Source organism: Stegodyphus dumicola, chromosome 3 (genome assembly GCF_044657685.1).
Source record: "Stegodyphus dumicola isolate Sdum_Otavi_A_Nest chromosome 3, ASM4465768v1".
NCBI lineage: Eukaryota > Metazoa > Arthropoda > Arachnida > Araneae > Eresidae > Stegodyphus > Stegodyphus dumicola.
The window spans coordinates 274,010,194-274,027,532 of record NC_140770.1 but is presented as its reverse complement, the minus strand read 5'-3'; the positions used below and the strand labels follow the sequence as shown (position 1 = coordinate 274,027,532).

Below are 17,339 nucleotides of genomic sequence, written 5' to 3'. Positions count from 1 at the left end.
CTTCAGTATTCAATACATTGCATTAACAACAGACGTTTAACAGTTGATATAATAAATTTTGATGCTCAAATAAAATGACTGCAAGAAGAAAGAACTGTTCTGCCGAGTACAAGAAAAGAATGAGGACTCCTCTAAGCATCTCTAAGAGCAAGAAAGAAGATACTGAACATGTTTCAGGTATTTAGGTTTTTCAGCCTGAAAAGTTTGGTGCAAACAAGCAGCAATAATTGGGTTGATTTATTTCTACCACTTGTTTTTTTAAGGAGGTTTGGCTTGTGTGAGATTCTGGAAGCACTAAAACTGCACTAGAACCATAAAGAACTTCCTTGCACAAAGAATTGGAGTTGACGGAAAAGGTAGAAGTTCAGGTGTTAGAATTTCGATTGACATAAAATTAGCACTATGTCCACAGAACCTTATAAATTTTAACATTCTAATATAACAGAAATAATAATAATGTGAAAATAAATGTAACAATAACCATCATTTATTATACTGTTAATGATTAGAAGGAAGGTTTCGAAATAATCTCAATTTTACTTTTAAAAATGTATTTATTATAAATCCTATGTTTACAAAAAATATGTTTTGCTTTGAAAAAGAATCTTTGAATGTAATCATGGGCCCTTCCAAATATAAACTACAGTTTTTAAGAAATTTATTATGCAGTAAAGGCCACAAAATATCTTTAAACATAAAACATCTTCAAAATCAATTTTACTTGTTACCTTTGTCACACAGAAAAAAAGATAAAAATCTTATATTCTAGTAAATTTTGTCACTGTTACTGCAAAATTTCACAGCATATAAAATGAAGATAAGTAAAATAGCAGATGATAAAATGGTGAAGATAAAAATTTACTCTTAGGGTAAAAAATCTTTAAACTTTTGATTAATATTTTTTATAAATTTAATAACAGGGTTGCCACTCAAACAGGAGAATGAAATTCCCTGACTTTTCCAGGTTTTCCAGGTGCATTTCAAGAAAATTCCAGTCTATCCGCGTAATGTACGTTGGCTACGCTAAGAGGTAAATTATGGTATTACTTGTATTGTGTAGCAAATTCACTTAATTATTCAATAAATCCCAGAGGACATTTATTCTTAATTATTCTTGGTATACTTTGTTTGATAATTTTGTTTACATTTCCACTTAAGAAACTTAATAAAATTTAAGATATATACATTGGATAACAAATGTATGTTTTATTTAATTATTACTCATGATCATCACCAGTTCAACACGAGGCTAATCCGGTCCTTATAAATCCCAACGCAATGCTAAATAGTTAGGTTAGATTTTAGGTAAATTTAATTTGTGTGAGGTATGTTCTTAAAAAGCACCTTAACACTTGAAAACACAAATATAATTATAATAGTTGTTGTTTTCTCCATTGAAGATTGAGATTAGAATCTTCCCAATCTGGAATAAAATAAGGCTTTTTTTGCAGACATTCTGCAGCTAAACGAAAGAAAGAAATCTATTTTAATAAATTGAGGTATTTTATATTTATTTCGCAGCATACATAAGAAACAAATATGTGCATTAAATTTCGTGATGCTATGTCATCATACTGCTAGAATTAATTTCAAGATTATGCCAGAGAAAATTTCCTGAAATTTAGAAATATTATTTACTAATAATAAATAAATTTAGAGGGAAGAAGCATCATTAAATTATACGAATAACATAAAAATAAAGATAATTACTTAAAAATTGAATTAGAATAATCAACGATATTTTAGAGCGAATATAGCTATATTACATGGTTACCTAGATGACAGATTACTATTTTTTATTTTACTGCAAAATGGCAAGGTATTTATTAAAAACGAAAAGTTTAAAAAGATTTTGCAGTAAAATTCTAGTATACGGTAAGGCTTTGGCACAATTTTGAAAATTGTTGCCAAGACCAAAATGACCCGTTAACTGTGCATCATCATGTGGCCAAATCCATACATGGAGATTATTTTAACCAAAAAACGTCTATGCAAAGAATCTCTTAATTCTTTGGTCTATGTAAAGAAGAAAATTTTCCATACAAGTAAAATGCTATTACGCTGCTAGAATGAGGAGGGAATATTTGCCAAGGGATTTGGCGATGGAACCTGGCGGCCAGAATTTCGCTCCCCGCAATGTGTATCGGAAATTGAGAAACGTTTTAAGAAGAAACGTTCTTTGACAAAACAAAAAGCTACAAAAATCCGTTTTTAAATTATTGCGAAAAATCCACGAAGAAACGTTTTACCAAAGGACGTTTCTTCTTGGATTTTTCGCAATAATTTTAAAAACAGATTTTCATAGTTCCCCCCCCCCTGAAAATTACTAACCCATGAATTAATTTACTTGCGCCAAAAAATATTTTCTTTTTCTTTAGATTTTAACTACTTGCGCTAAGACTAAACTTCACGGTTGCAGTCCCGTGCGCTACAATATAGCAAGCGGTAAAGTGTCTCATTTACGCCGCTCCGCATCTGTGAGGGTAATCCAGAGCTGTAACTCGACAAATAAACAATCTCGTTGTTAGGCGACGTGTGCACCATATTATTTTCATTTTTGCAATAAATGCTTATCGACGTGGTGTTCACGTCGCTCGCAGTTTGAGACGAAAACATCTCGACGTGCATGGCACGTCTTTTTAGCGCAAGTGGTTGAAGAAATTTTAAAGGATATTCATTTAATGAACTCTTGATAACGTGACCTTCGAACTTCGACACCGGTTTCCAGCTTTGGCGGCAGATATATCATGCATGCACAGCTGTTTCCCTCTATGATGGAACGGAGCCACGTCTGTTGCAGAGGGGTTTTCCTACTTTACAATACATATTCTTTGATTCTAACCTCCATGGTACCGTATACTAAGATTAAACCCATTTGTTTTATACGAGAACAGGTACTTTCTTTAGTTCATGCACTGCACATGCGATTCTCGAGAATACTGGAAACCAAAAGTTGCGGGAAACTTGCTTTGCCGTTCTAAAAGACAATCAAATTGGAGCTGCAAAAATTGGCTCTATGCCAGCTGCCCGAATGACACTCACGTGATAGGCAATTCGCCAAAAAAGTTATCTCTTCTGACGTCGGCGCAAAAATCGCTTTTTTTGGCGGGATCATTGTATGAACTTCCCTGACATTTCCAGATTTTGACAAAAATACTTAAATTCCCTGAATTTTTTGGTCAATTTTCGAATTCCCTGACTTTTCCCGGTTTTCCAGTTAGCGTGGCAACCCTGTTTCTCTTAAAATGCATTTTGAATTCCGTTGTGTTTAACGCTCTTATTAGATTGAAGCATAACTACTGATTATACTTAGTGATATTCTAAACACTTGTACGAGTATTTCTGTGGAAAATTCTAGAACTTTGAAGTGTTTCTGTTGATAAAATAAATTTAATTAAGCTATCATCGGATTTGAGTGAAATGACAATCATTTACAAACTATTATCAATCTATTACAAACCCGTACGCACGCAACGATATTATAATTAATTAATGTATTAAATTGTTTTGAACGTGTTTTACAAAACAAAAACAGGTAAAGAAAAATTCTGCTTGCGTTTTATGAGTTTTTGCAATTTTTCTGGCCACATAAGGTTTTAAAAAAAGGTTTGTAATTTATGTTTATATTTACCAATTGAATAAATAGCACTAGGTTTGATTTATATATAATGTGTGTACTGAAATTCAGTAATAAAATTTTAAAGATTTGAAATAATTAAATGTCTATTTAGACAGTTTGTATTCTTAAACTGAAAATGCAAACTGAGAAACCTTTTGCATTTTTTTTCAATAAATCCTTTTACATAAAGTCCTAAAATATATACAGGTATGGGCTAAATGTTTTATTATTTTTACTGCTTATTTAAAATTATATACTTTATAGAAACAAGGATGGGTTTTGCAAAATACTGAAAGGAAAAAAATTATTTGAAATGAAAATGTGACTGAGATCATATTTGATTTAAAGATTTTAGATAAAAGAGTATTTTTCCCCCTCAGAAAGTAATTCATTAATTGCAAAATCATTCCTTGAAGTTATTAAGAACACTCTAATAAATACAATAAAATAACTGGGGGGAGACATTGAAAATTGTAGGAGAAGAAAGACATTTTAATTGTAAAATTTTTCTTCAAAAATTTTAATTAAAAAAAATACTAGCAAAAACTTTTTTCAGCTTAAAATTATTTTGTCTCACAAAACCATTTAATAATATTCATAAAAAGTAGATGAAAATGCTTAAATTTAAAAAAAAAAAAAGAAAAAATCATTCGAAAGGTACAGAGTCCCTTGTCGCGTTGAAGCCGATATGCACTTGTCTTAACTTTAGTTTTAATTTGAACGATATTTCTGGAATACCTAGCATCAGATAACCTTGTCTGTATTTGTCTATAATTTCCGTATCTTGTACAGTTCTATCTAATTTTGGAGGGGAGACATCTATCAGCGCGATTGTTTCGCTGACAGTCCAGCGAGCAGTAACTAAAATTAAGTGAACCGCGCAGTATAGTACGGGAAATCTCCCTATTCGCCCTGCTCCCGAGAAGTAAGGAACAACCAAGTTCTACCTCCAATTCGGCAAGGCAGTTAATGCTTGTCCCATGTGAACGGGATTTGGCTTTATTATCACTCATAACAAGTATGTCAAAATTTGAAACATGTCAATATACATTCACATATATCTTGGAAAATTTTTAACATAAAACTCTAATTTTTTGTAGAAATGCTTAGACTACTTTAAGATGATGGTAAAAATTATTTAAAAATACAAATTTAAAAAACAAATCAGAAAAAAGGGAGCAAATTTTATTTGGATTGAAGCTAGATTTTTATTCATGAAAGAAGGAATCAATGTTTAATTAAACGTACGGAATATTAAATTATACGCATTTGTTTTAAACTTATTGATTTAATTAAATCTACTTCATCGACAGCGCATAAACCACAATAGAATAAAGGCATTCTTTAAAATTCACTCTATTTGTTTAACATAGCAACACTTTGGCACAAGGTTCACTTAACAGTATTATATTTCATTCATATTATAACTCAGAATGCACAAAATGTATATCATTTAAAGAATTATCTAATCGTTGCCACATGTTCTTTTCAAATACTATAATAAAGTTAGAACGATGTAAAAAAGAAATCAAGCAAACAAAACAAAAAAGAAACAGTTTTTCACCGACGATTGAGTATTTCTCATTCAATTAATTCAGTTTTCACTTCGCGACAAGACAAAAATACATAAAAGCTCAAAATATCTGTATTAAAAATTACTAATTATTAAAAATTAAATTAGTAATTATTAAAAATTAAGTAAATCTTAAACACTTATTTCCTCAAAAAAATTCCAGAAAGAATTAAACATGATTAAATTCGCAATAATAAATGAAGGCGTTATTTTTGTTGTTGCAAAGCTTAATCTCTCTAGATTGGCAACAAATCTACAATTCTGCTGTTTCAAATGTAAACAAATATGTCCGCCATGTTATTTAAAACTTAACTGCACTTAAACAGCTTTTAAATTGTTGATAATTGTACAAATATTGCTTCCAGAATTATGAAAGGCATAAAACTCTTAACCGGAAGATAAGAACAACATAATTCAATCATTTTTAAAGCAAAAAATGTACAATTTACAAACATATAAGAGTAAAGAAACTGAGATCACTGTGCCGAGTAACAGAGTGGATATATACATAAATATATTTATATACGGTGCGGCCGATTGCAACCAAAATACGAGGTGCACATCTACATGTTATAACAGTCCTATACACAAAATTTCAACGTTCTGAGGCTACTCGTTTTTTAGTTATGCGAGATACGTATGTACATACGTTCGTACAGACGCCACGAAAAATTCTCTTCAGAATTAATTTTAATGCCGTTTTATCAGTTTTTGGAGGAAACGAGTCTTTTATGTCCTTATGTACAGATATCACGCAAAAACATCGTTAAATTGCATTCGATAGCGGTCAAAATGGATATTTTCGTTGAAATCTGCTGACTGAAACTTTTCACGATTACAATACTTCCTTTTTACTTCGTACAAGGAAGTAAAAAGAGCTATTAATAAATATATATCATATTCAGTAAACATCGAGAAGCTACAATTTTTAGACCTTAATTTTTAAAAAGTACTCTGATTTTTATGAAACTTGGCGCTTTTGGCATAATTTGAAGTGTAGAATGAAAATATGGGGAAAGACTACTATTAAATGAAAATGAAGCCACTATATTTTTTCGATAAAGGGGTATTTAACTTACCTGCCAACATCTCTTCCAACCTCACTGCATAACTATCAATCACTGCAATGAAAATAAAATCAGTTTAAAAACAAATACACATAATTCTTAACATAATTAATACACAGATTTTCAGTTTTAATAATTTTCAATTCAGTACTGATTTCATCATTTGTGTTTTATCAAACTGACTGAAACAAAAGATGAATTTTGTTTAGTTCTAATATCATCTTGCTGGCAACTCGCACATAAATAATTAGGATAAACAAGTCACTAATATAAAATCAGTACTTTTCTGTTAATGGGTTACCAAATGTGATAGCCTGTTTATATCATGTCATGAATAGCTGTGCCAATGATATTACTCTGAATAAGCAGGAAGAATTAACATCAATCTAGGAACTTTTTCTCCTAGATTTTTAGATATTTCAGCAAATGACTCACACCTACTGGATATGAATACCTGTAAGTTAATCAATCACAAAGTTATTGATCCTGACACAGGATCCCAAGTGCAAAATGGTACTAGTTGGCAGCACATAAACTCTCACCTCGTTAATTTAACATGGTGCAGAATGCCTGAAAAGATGAGAACATTTTGGGGAATTTTAAAAATAAGAAAAGATGCAGAACCATAAATGAAATGAAACTACGCAGAAGGCATAAAAATGCCAATTGTTTTGCATAGTCTTATATTACTCAGGTAAAATCTATTTGGATTTATACTGAAGTTAATGAAATACTACCCCTTTAAATGAAGCTTTTTGCATTGTTAAGGTTGCTATCTAGTTAGGTTTCATATAGATGTTAATTTATATGAAACCTAGGTAACCATTTGGGGGGAGGTAAACAACAGAAAAGTTCCATAAAAGCTAAGTTTCAGAGAAAAGTTTAATCAGGGTGAAATACCACATTTGTTTCTTTCGTATTACAACAGCTAGCAGTGGCACAGAGCCATCTTTTTTAGCATTTTCCCGTTACAAACACCTTATAAATACTAATTCATTTTAAAAGTATACTCACTATAATTTTCAAATAAAAGTAAGAAGTAAAGATTTAATCTTTCGCACTGTGAAGCTCTGGTCAGTAGGCGAGGTGAGGAACCCAGTGACGTCACATTGCTTCACAACAGGGTTCGCGTCGGCGTCATTCCCCTCAAAAGGTTGACCCAGCCCTTCTTTTTCTTTAGTCCTGGTTGCAAGTGCCCTGCAAACAGAACAGAACAACAGGCTCCACAACTTGCGTAACGTAGCCGTCCACTGTCAAACTGTGGTTAATGTCTACCAGGGGCATCTTGTGATCAAACATTATGCCACCCTAAACCATAATGCTCTGTGCAGGACCGGTGGAACGCTCGGCGAAATGGGCTGTTTTGTAGCGTTTTCTGGGTCACCGCTGACCATCATTCCTCCACAGACAGAAACGAGATTCAACCGTGAACAAAACGATGTAATTCAATGTTCTAAGCCCTATCATGTTGACACCACACCAGGCATCTAGTCTTGGGATCAGCAGTCAATGGTAACCCTGAGGCTAGTACCCGTGAACGTAAGTGTAATTCATGCAATCTGTTACGTATAGTTTGGGTGGACACAGATCCACATGCTCCTGGAGCTGGCTTCAGATGCCACATGACGTAGAGAAAGGGTCCCCAATAGTTGACTGCTGAATATACCAGTCTCTGCGGTCTGATGTGCACCTGCACGCATCGACATGCACATACACTTTCCTGAATCCATCCTGTGACACAACATTGGATGGTACTCATGTTGTGCCCAACACGAGTGGATATTGTGTGCAACGACAAACCAAGTTCATGGAGTTCAATAATAAGGTCACGTTCCACAGTCATTAACTAATGGCATTGGGCTGGCCGATGTCTTAGAGGAATGTGCTATGCTTCTTCTAAAGTCTCCAATGCTCAGTAACCCTCAGATGCTGTTTATGAGAAGGGAAAGTGACTACCTTTATAGCCCGCATATGTGTACTACATGATCCAACGCGTGTACAACTTTTATCATTTGCATATACACAACTCTCACTCCTGCAATTTGCATGGCAATACGCACATTCTTTTTGTTGCAATTTTACTTTTGAGGAGTGTAATCACAGGAAAAATTCAGAATTCATAAACCCTGCACCTTTATACGGTTTTTGAATTCCAATTTTACAAGGAAACAAACAAAACACACATAATCATTGTCAAAAATACTTCTAATTTATTTATAAATCATGAATTAAAGATCTGTAAGTAGCATGCTTAAAGTCTTAACATTGTTCTTCAGCATGCCAGCATGTTTACTTTCTCAATGACAAATAAATACGTTTGGTGTATTTGTACCTAAATTTGGTTGAAATTTAGTTTGATTCCTTTTAATAATTGAAAACATTCTTTCACAGGTAGCACGTGAATGAGGTATTATTAAAGCTGCAAGCATCATATTAGGTAACATTTTACTCCCTAAACTTTATTAATACACAAACCATAACTTTTTAAAATTATCTATGTAATATACAGAAAACTCAGTTTTTACTTGATCAAGATATCTTTTATCAATAATGGATGGTAAAGTATTCATGCTTTGTATCTGGTGGGATTGCCATGGTATTATCCACAAAGAGTATCTGGAAAAAGATAAAAACCTCAACAGTAAGGATGCTAGATCATGTTAACGCTGCTATCAAGGGAAAATGTCGAACTGAGTTCCAGCACAAAAAGGTGATGTTCCATCAAGATAATGCAAGACCACATGTGTCTGCATTCATCGAGTGGACTCTGTATGAACTCGAATGGGATCTTTTGCCACACCCACCATATAGCCTGGACATCGCTCCTTTGGACTTCTATCTTTCTTCACACCTGCAGCTACATCTTGCTGGTGCTAACTTCCATTATGCACAGGATGTCCGAAACGAGGTTCATCCGTTTTTGGACTCATGGCCGCCAAGTTTCTGGGCCAAAGGCTTTGAAAAACTACCAAAATGTTGGCAGAAAATCATAGATTTGGGAGGTGATTACTACCTGCACTAAAAGTACTGCTTTCATGTTTCCTTTTCCTAACTTTATTAAGTTTCGTGAATTTAACGAATTTATTAAAAATTTTCTCTATTAAGGTTTATTTCTAATTAGAGCTCAATGCTAAAGAATAATATTTACTGTCATTAAAAAAGTATTCTTAAAAAATAAACATGATTTTGGTAGAAAGTGATTGTAACAGTTTAATTAATTTTTGTTCCATTCTCATCATTATCTAATTGGACGAGTGAGCATATGTTAGAATAAGTACATAACTGAACAATTACATAACAGATGTACACTGCACAGAAAAAAATGGGACAGTTCTATATCTCCTGTTCTAGTGGGTCGATTGACGAAATTCAAATTGCGTTTTTCATGTCTCGAAAGCACGACTCAGGATATGCATTAGATTTATATACAGCATTGTTCTAATACAGGTATTTTGACACAAAAACTGACTTTTTCTGAAATGACAAACCAATTTTTTTTCCACAAAAAACAAAAATATATTTTGTCTTTATTAAAATAAATTTCAGATAATGGTCAGTTAAACTACGAAAAAACTAAGAAAAGATGATACAAAATTCATGCACTTACAAGAAATATTTTTTCCACCATCTGTGGCTTTCAATGGACAATTATCTCTGCTTCTGTTACCAATACTTGCTCGTCTCAAAGCTGAAAAACAAAAGTTATTCAGAAATATACTAGACTTATCTCAACAGTGATTTAAATTCACAGATTTTTTTATAATGAAAAGGCTCTTGATCAGGTTTGTAAACTGTTTATTTTTTGTAATCTTTCTCTGTTTCTATTGCAGATTTGAAAAAATACTGATCTCTGCTTATTGGACATCCATAATTCGGGAAAAGGAGGTCATCAGTGACACCCTGAGACACATCACTTGGATGATTTCTTTACAGAATTCATTTCCCAAATATTTTTGGCAAATTCTATGCATTTGATTCGCTGCTGCTCTAGTGCGAGTATTGGTATAATAGCTCTTTGATTTAAAATACTTTAACTTGGCATTTCTCAAACTGTGGTCTGCAAACCACAAGTGGTTCTTGAAGCATGGCCTTGTGGTCCTCCCAGACTTCCAAAAAAGAAGAAAGAAAAATTCAAATTAACTGCCTAGTATACCACACTACAGCTGAAAATCTCAGAATTGAAAAGTACACACGGCAATCATCTATCACTTTTTCTTCGAATATAGAAATTTTGTGAAAATGATTACTGGTTACCCTATCTAAGGAATTTGCACTTTAGTTTTAGTAACAAAAGAGAGATTATGATTGTGATGCTTCTTGCATCATTTCTCCACACATATGGCACCTTTAAGCTCACTACCAATGAAAATGAAATATACTGAACAGTGCAACTGTACTTTAAAAATTATAATTTAATTTGCTTCTATGTATTTGTGTGAGAAAAGGTTTTCATCACCAACTCAAACAAAAACAAAGCACTGGAATCGACTTGATATATGTGGCGATCTCGGACTACATCTAAACACAGAACTGCTAGCAAGAATCAGCAGGCCTATCCATCTTATCAACGTCAGTAACAACATTAATTTAATGCTTAGTTAACAAGGTAAAAATTATCCAAACTCTAGGCAGCTTTCTGTATTTAACACTTTAATTTGAAATTTATTATTTTTAATATGATCCTGGGATAAAAATTTAGTTTAAGATGATGCATGTAGCAATTGAAAATACAGTAAAAAAGAAGCCGACTATTATGGTTCATGCTAATAGGGATGACACATAAAAAATAAAGCTTACAGCTAGGTAAGTTAAAAAAAACTTAAGATGCTTTCAGAAGTATCAAGTTTTGCTTGTCAACAATGAACTAAATCCAAAATCTTCCATCCAAGTTTCCTATCTGATAGAAGTTGGCCTGAAATTTGATAGTGAAAATCGTGACCTTTTCAAATTTTAATCAACCAAAAACAAAGTTGGAAAGAAAATCTTTCATTAATTTAACAAATACTTGAATCATTAGAAGGCTTTACAAAATCCTCACAATGTAGAAAATGATTCTAATTTACAATGTAGAAATCATTCTAATAATTAATTTTATTTCTATTCTGCATTAGGGTTCGTACACATTTCTGCACACGGAAATTAAGTACTTTTAAGGACCATTAATTAAAAAAATTAAGGACCTATGAGCAAACGGGAACTAAATAAGTTCAATTGAAGATATTATCTATGCATAAATTTCACTTTTGTAATAAAATCCTAAAAATAAAATAGATCCCTAAGTAGTACGCATTATTACTAAACATGAATTAATTAACATAATTGTTAACAAGTTTGAGAATAAAATAAACCACGCAATTTATCAAGTAGCATTAAATATTTTACACTTATGATAGTTGGTCATATTTGAAAGTTTATACCGATTTCCTTCTCTTTTAAGCATCTTTTCTAACAATTAGAGATTTGTCTCAATATGCAAACTAGTGCTCTCACTAGTTTCTGTGTGCTACATCTCCTAACTTGTCAACCTCTCCATAAGCCCCGTTCACATGCAACGCTCCTTCGCACAGCTGCCGTTAGCAAGGGGAGAAAAAGGAGACAAAAGTGAAAGAGTTTCGTCTTTAGGACCCGTTCAGAAGACCACTGTCTTCCTTCCCCTTTACACCTAAGCTTCTGTGAACAATCACGTCTCTGAATTGGCAGATTTCTAATACTGTTTACACATTGTTAACGTTGTTTACTGTTGTTAATTTTGTACTCTGGACTTTCACAACTGGTACCTGAACTTTCGTAATGGTTCCTGAAAAACATATGCTTTTGAATTATTATTATTTTATAAGCTGTTATTTAGTTCACTCTTGGTGCTTGTCGCTATTTTTAAAAGATGGTCATGGATTTTTAAACTGCTTCCCGATAAGATATAGAACTCAAACTTTGTACATACACTGCTTGTGGATGTGGTGTCACACATTTGATTTTTAGAGGATTAGATTTTTTTCATATTTAAAGTTGAAACGATTTTTTGCAAATATTAACAAATAAACTGAGAATCACAGAATATTATAGTTTGCACCATAACACACTGTGAAAGAAACAAAAATTAAATGAAATTTTTAGTGTAATTTTTTTAAAAGTATTTTGGGAGAATCTTTGAAAATCGTTCATATTTTTAGACTTCTTGATGCCCATTAATTTTAAAATTTCATATCTAAAAATATATCGGTTACAAACTTCCGACATTTTCACAGCTTATAAAACAAACGTTTCGCATTTAAAAAAATGATACAGGAAATTAATTGGATGATTTTTTTACTTTTTTGAAAGATGTGCAATGAAGGAGAATGGGAAATATTGGTTCTTCTTGGGCATCAATTCGAAACATCGGTTTCAAAGTAATAATCTTATTATACCACACTGTTTTTATTACATTATTTATGTATATAAGTTGTTATTGTTGCCAATTGTTAGTACAGCGTTAGATGCGTTCAGCGTTAGATAGCGTTCAGCGTTAGATAGCGTTCAGCGTTAGATGGAGATATTTCTGAGTTAACTTTCTCCAGGGTTGCCACTCAAACAGGAGAATGAAATTCACTGACTTTTCCAGGTGCGTTTCAAGAAACTTCTAGTCTATCCGCGTAATGTACGTTGGCTACGCTAAGATGTAAATTATGGTATTACTTTATTGTGTAGCAAATTCACTTAATTATTCAATAAATCCCAGAGAACATTTATTCTTAATTATTCTTGGTATACTTTGTTTGATAATTTTGTTTACTTGTCCACTTAAGAAACTTAATAAAATTTAAGATATATACATTGGATAACAAATGTATGTTTTATTTAATTATTACTCATGATCATCACCAGTTCAACACGAGGCTAATCCGGTCCTTATCAATCACAACACAATGCTAAATAGTTAGGTTAGATTTTAGGTAAATTTAATTTGTGTGAGGTATGTTCTTAAAAAGCACCTTAACACTTGAAAACACAAATATAATTATAACAGTTGTTGTTTTCTCCATTGAAGATTGAGATTAGAATCTTCCCAATCTGGAATAAAATAAGGCTTTTTTTGCAGACATTCTGCAGCTAAACGAAAGAAAGAAATCTATTTTAATAAATTGAGGTATTTTACATTTATTTCGCAGCATACATAAGAAACAAATATGTGCATTAAATTTCGTGATGCTATGTCATCATACTGCTAGAATTAATTTCAAGATTATGCCAGAGAAAATTTCCTGAAATTTAGAAATATTATTTACTAATAATAAATAAATTTAGAGGGAAGAAGCATCATTAAATTATACGAATAACATAAAAATAAAGATAATTACTTAAAAATTGAATTAGAATAATCAACGATATTTTAGAGCGAATATAGTTATATTACATGGTTACCTAGATCAGTGATGCGCGAACTAGGGGTCGCCAGAAGTTTTTTGGGGGTCGCCAAATTTTTATGAAATGCGTTTTGCCTGCATGCTGCATACCATACAGTGTACATATAAAGAGTGAAGCGCCGTCACTCACTGTTTAATTGCAATTTCATGCTGTCCGCTCTTTCTTTGACCGTAATGCGTAATGCATGTAAAGTGTGAAGACACAAGTTTTTCACTCCGGTAGATAGCGCCTTGTTCGCGGTAATTCGCCAGTTTTACTGTAAAGTGTTTCCTGAAATGTCATGAAATATCGAGTCAGAAGTCATAAAACGCATACAAAATTCATCTGTACTTGCTTTACAACTGGACGAGACTACCAATATTACTAAAATGTCGCAACTAATTATTTACGTTAGGTTTATTTTTAATGAAGATATAACAGAAACTTTTTATGTCGCAAAAGTTTGGAAGGAAAAACAACTGGAGAAATAATATTAAAAATTATATTGTTTCAAAATATTCAATTAAGTAATAAATGAATATTTTGAAACAAAGTCCCTTACCTGGGCAAACTGTGTTTCGGTTTGTACTGATGGTACTGCAGCATTAACAGGTTCGAATAAAGGGCTCAGAGGCTTAACTCAGAAGATGGCGCCTCATATTGTATTTCACTGTATGATTCATCGGCAAGCTCTTGTTGCAAAAGAAATGGATGAAGAGTAGCACAACATATTACAAGACGCTGTTAGTTCAATTAACTACATTAAATGCAACAGCCACAACAGCTGTCTCTTTTCAATACTTTGCAATGAGGATGGGTTCAACGTATGAGAGATTACTGTTACACACCGAAGTCAGATGGCTTTCACGTGGGAAAATACTGCGACGGATATTTGATTTGAGAAATGAAGTGTACATGTTTTTAATCGAAAAGAAACATAGATTGGCAAGTTATTATATCAATGAAGTTTGGCTATGGAAGCTGAGCTATTTAGTTGATATTTTCGAAAAACTTAACGACTTAAATCTGAGCTTGCAGGGTGAGAATTCAACTATCATAACTTCAGCCAGTAAAATTCAAGCTTTTAAGAATAAGCTTAGCCTATGCAAACTTAATAAAAACAACACCGACATGTTCCCTTGCTTTAACGATTTTATCAAGGAAAATAATACAGATATATTTACATTTAAAAACATCATTTCCAATTACTTTGAAAAGTTAAAGGAAAAATTTTAGAGAAGATTCGAGGATTTTCCTGAAAGCGATCTTGGTTGGATTCGTGATCCATTTTCCTTTGACATATGCAGTTCAACTCTTCAAATTAGTTATAAAGAGCAATTGATAAATCTAATTAGTGATTATACTCTTCGAAATCAATTTAAGACTCAGCCTTGTCAAACATTTTGGCTATCCGTGGTAAAACAATATCCCGTTTTATGCAAGAATGCCATCAATGTGTTAATACAATTTGCATCAACGTATTTATGTGAAACTGGATTTAGCAAACTAGTTTCAATAAAAACTAAATACTGCTCACGTTTAAACCCTGAAGATGATATGCGAATTGCAATTAGCAACATACATCCAAACATCGATGAGATAATTAGAAACTTGCAGCCACATACGTCTCATTAAAGGGCAATTTACTGATTTTTGTGTTATACAAAAAGTATTTTCTTAAAATTATAAATAAAATTAATATGAGTCAGATATGATGATGTTTTTATTCGATGAAACGAAAGAAATGCGCGAAATATACATCGTATTTGTGAACATTTATCTCTAGGGGTCACCAAAAATTTTCTCTCTACAAAAGGGGTCGCAGTCGAAACACGTTTGCACACCACTGACCTAGATGACAGATTACTATTTTTTATTTTACTGCAAAATGGCAAGGTATTTATTAAAAAGAAAAGTTTAAAAAGATTTTGCGGTAAAATTCTAGTATACGGTAAGGCTTTGGCACGATTTTGAAAATTGTCGCCAAGACCAAAATGACCCGTTTACTGCGCATCATCATGTCGCCAAATCCACACATGGAGATTAACCAAAAAACGTCTATGCAAAGAATCTCTAATTCTTTGGTCTATTTAAAGAAGAAAATTTTCCATACAAGTAAAATGCTATTACGCCGCTAGAATGCGGAGGGAAAATTTGCCAAGGGATTTGGCGATGGAACCTGGCGGCCAGAATTTCCCTCTCCGCAATGTGCATCGGAAATTGAGAAACGTGTTAAGAAGAAACGTTCTTTGACAAAAAGAAAGCTACGAAAATCCGTTTTTAAATTATTGCGAAAAATCCAAAAAGAAACGTTTTACCAAAGGACGTTTCTTCTTGGATTTTTCGCAATAATTTTAAAAACGGATTTTCATAGTTTCCCCCCCCCTGAAAATTACTAACCCATGAATTAATTTACTTGCGCCAAAAAATATTTTCTTTTTCTTTAGAGTTTAACTACTTGCGCTAAGACTAAACTTCACGGTTGCGGTGCCGTGCGCTACAATATAGCAAGCGGTAAAGTGTCTCATTTACGCCGCTCCGCATCTGCGAGGGTAATCCAGAGCTGTAACTCGAGAAATAAACAATCTCGTTGTTAGGCGACGTGTGCACCATATTATTTTCATTTTTGCAATAAATGCTTATCGACGTGAATCCAGAGCTGTAACTCGAGAAATAAACAATCTCGTTGTTAGGCGACGTGTGCACCATATTATTTTCATTTTTGCAATAAATGCTTATCGACGTGGTGTTCACGTCGCTCGCAGTTTGAGACGAAAACATCTCGACGTGCATGGCACGTCTTTTTAGCGCAAGTGGTTGAAGAAATTTTAAAGGATATTCATTTAATGAACTCTTGATAACGTGACCTTCGAACTTCGACACCGGTTTCCAGCTTTGGCGGCAGATATATCATGCATGCACAGCTGTTTCCCTCTATGATGGAACGGAGCCACGTCTGTTGCAGAGGGGTTTTCCTACTTTACAATACATATTCTTTGATTCTAACCTCCATGGTACCGTATACTAAGATTAAACCCATTTGTTTTATACGAGAACAGGTACTTTCTTTAGTTCATGCACTGCACATGCGATTCTCGAGAATACTGGAAACCAAAAGTTGCGGGAAACTTGCTTTGCCGTTCTAAAAGACAATCAAATTGGAGCTGCAAAAATTGGCTCTATGCCAGCTGCCCGAATGACACTCACGTGATAGGCAATTCGCCAAAAAAGTTATCTCTTCTGACGTCGGCGCAAAAATCGCTTTTTTTGGCGGGATCATTGTATGAACTTCCCTGACATTTCCAGATTTTGACAAAAATACTTAAATTCCCTGAATTTTTTGGTCAATTTTCAAATTCCCTGACTTTTCCCGGTTTTCCAGTTAGCGTGGCAACCCTGTTTCTCTTAAAATGCATTTTGAATTCCGTTGTGTTTAACGCTCTTATTAGATTGAAGCATAACTACTGATTATACTTAGTGATATTCTAAACACTTGTACGAGTATTTCTGTGGAAAATTCTAGAACTTTGAAGTGTTTCTGTTGATAAAATAAATTTAATTAAGCTATCATCGGATTTGAGTGAAATGACAATCATTTACGAACTATTATCAATCTATTACAAACCCGTACGCACGCAACGATATTATAATTAATTAATGTATTAAATTGTTTTGAACGTGTTTTACAAAACAAAAA

At 33.0% G+C, this 17,339-nt stretch overlaps 1 protein-coding gene across 6 annotated transcripts in view; it reads right to left on the bottom strand.

The window, feature by feature from the left end:
- Nucleotides 1–17,339, bottom strand: part of LOC118197778 (uncharacterized) — a 91,142-nt gene that overhangs the window by 48,349 nt on the left and 25,454 nt on the right. For all 6 annotated transcript variants that reach the window (XM_085814175.1, XM_085814178.1, XM_085814179.1 and 3 more), the window contains exons 3-4: nucleotides 9,867–9,947; nucleotides 6,272–6,313 (exon numbers count right to left, since the gene is read on the bottom strand). In XM_085814175.1, coding sequence (XP_085670301.1) covers nucleotides 6,272–6,313; nucleotides 9,867–9,947 — 123 coding nt within the window. The remainder of the gene's footprint in view (nucleotides 1–6,271; nucleotides 6,314–9,866; nucleotides 9,948–17,339) is intronic.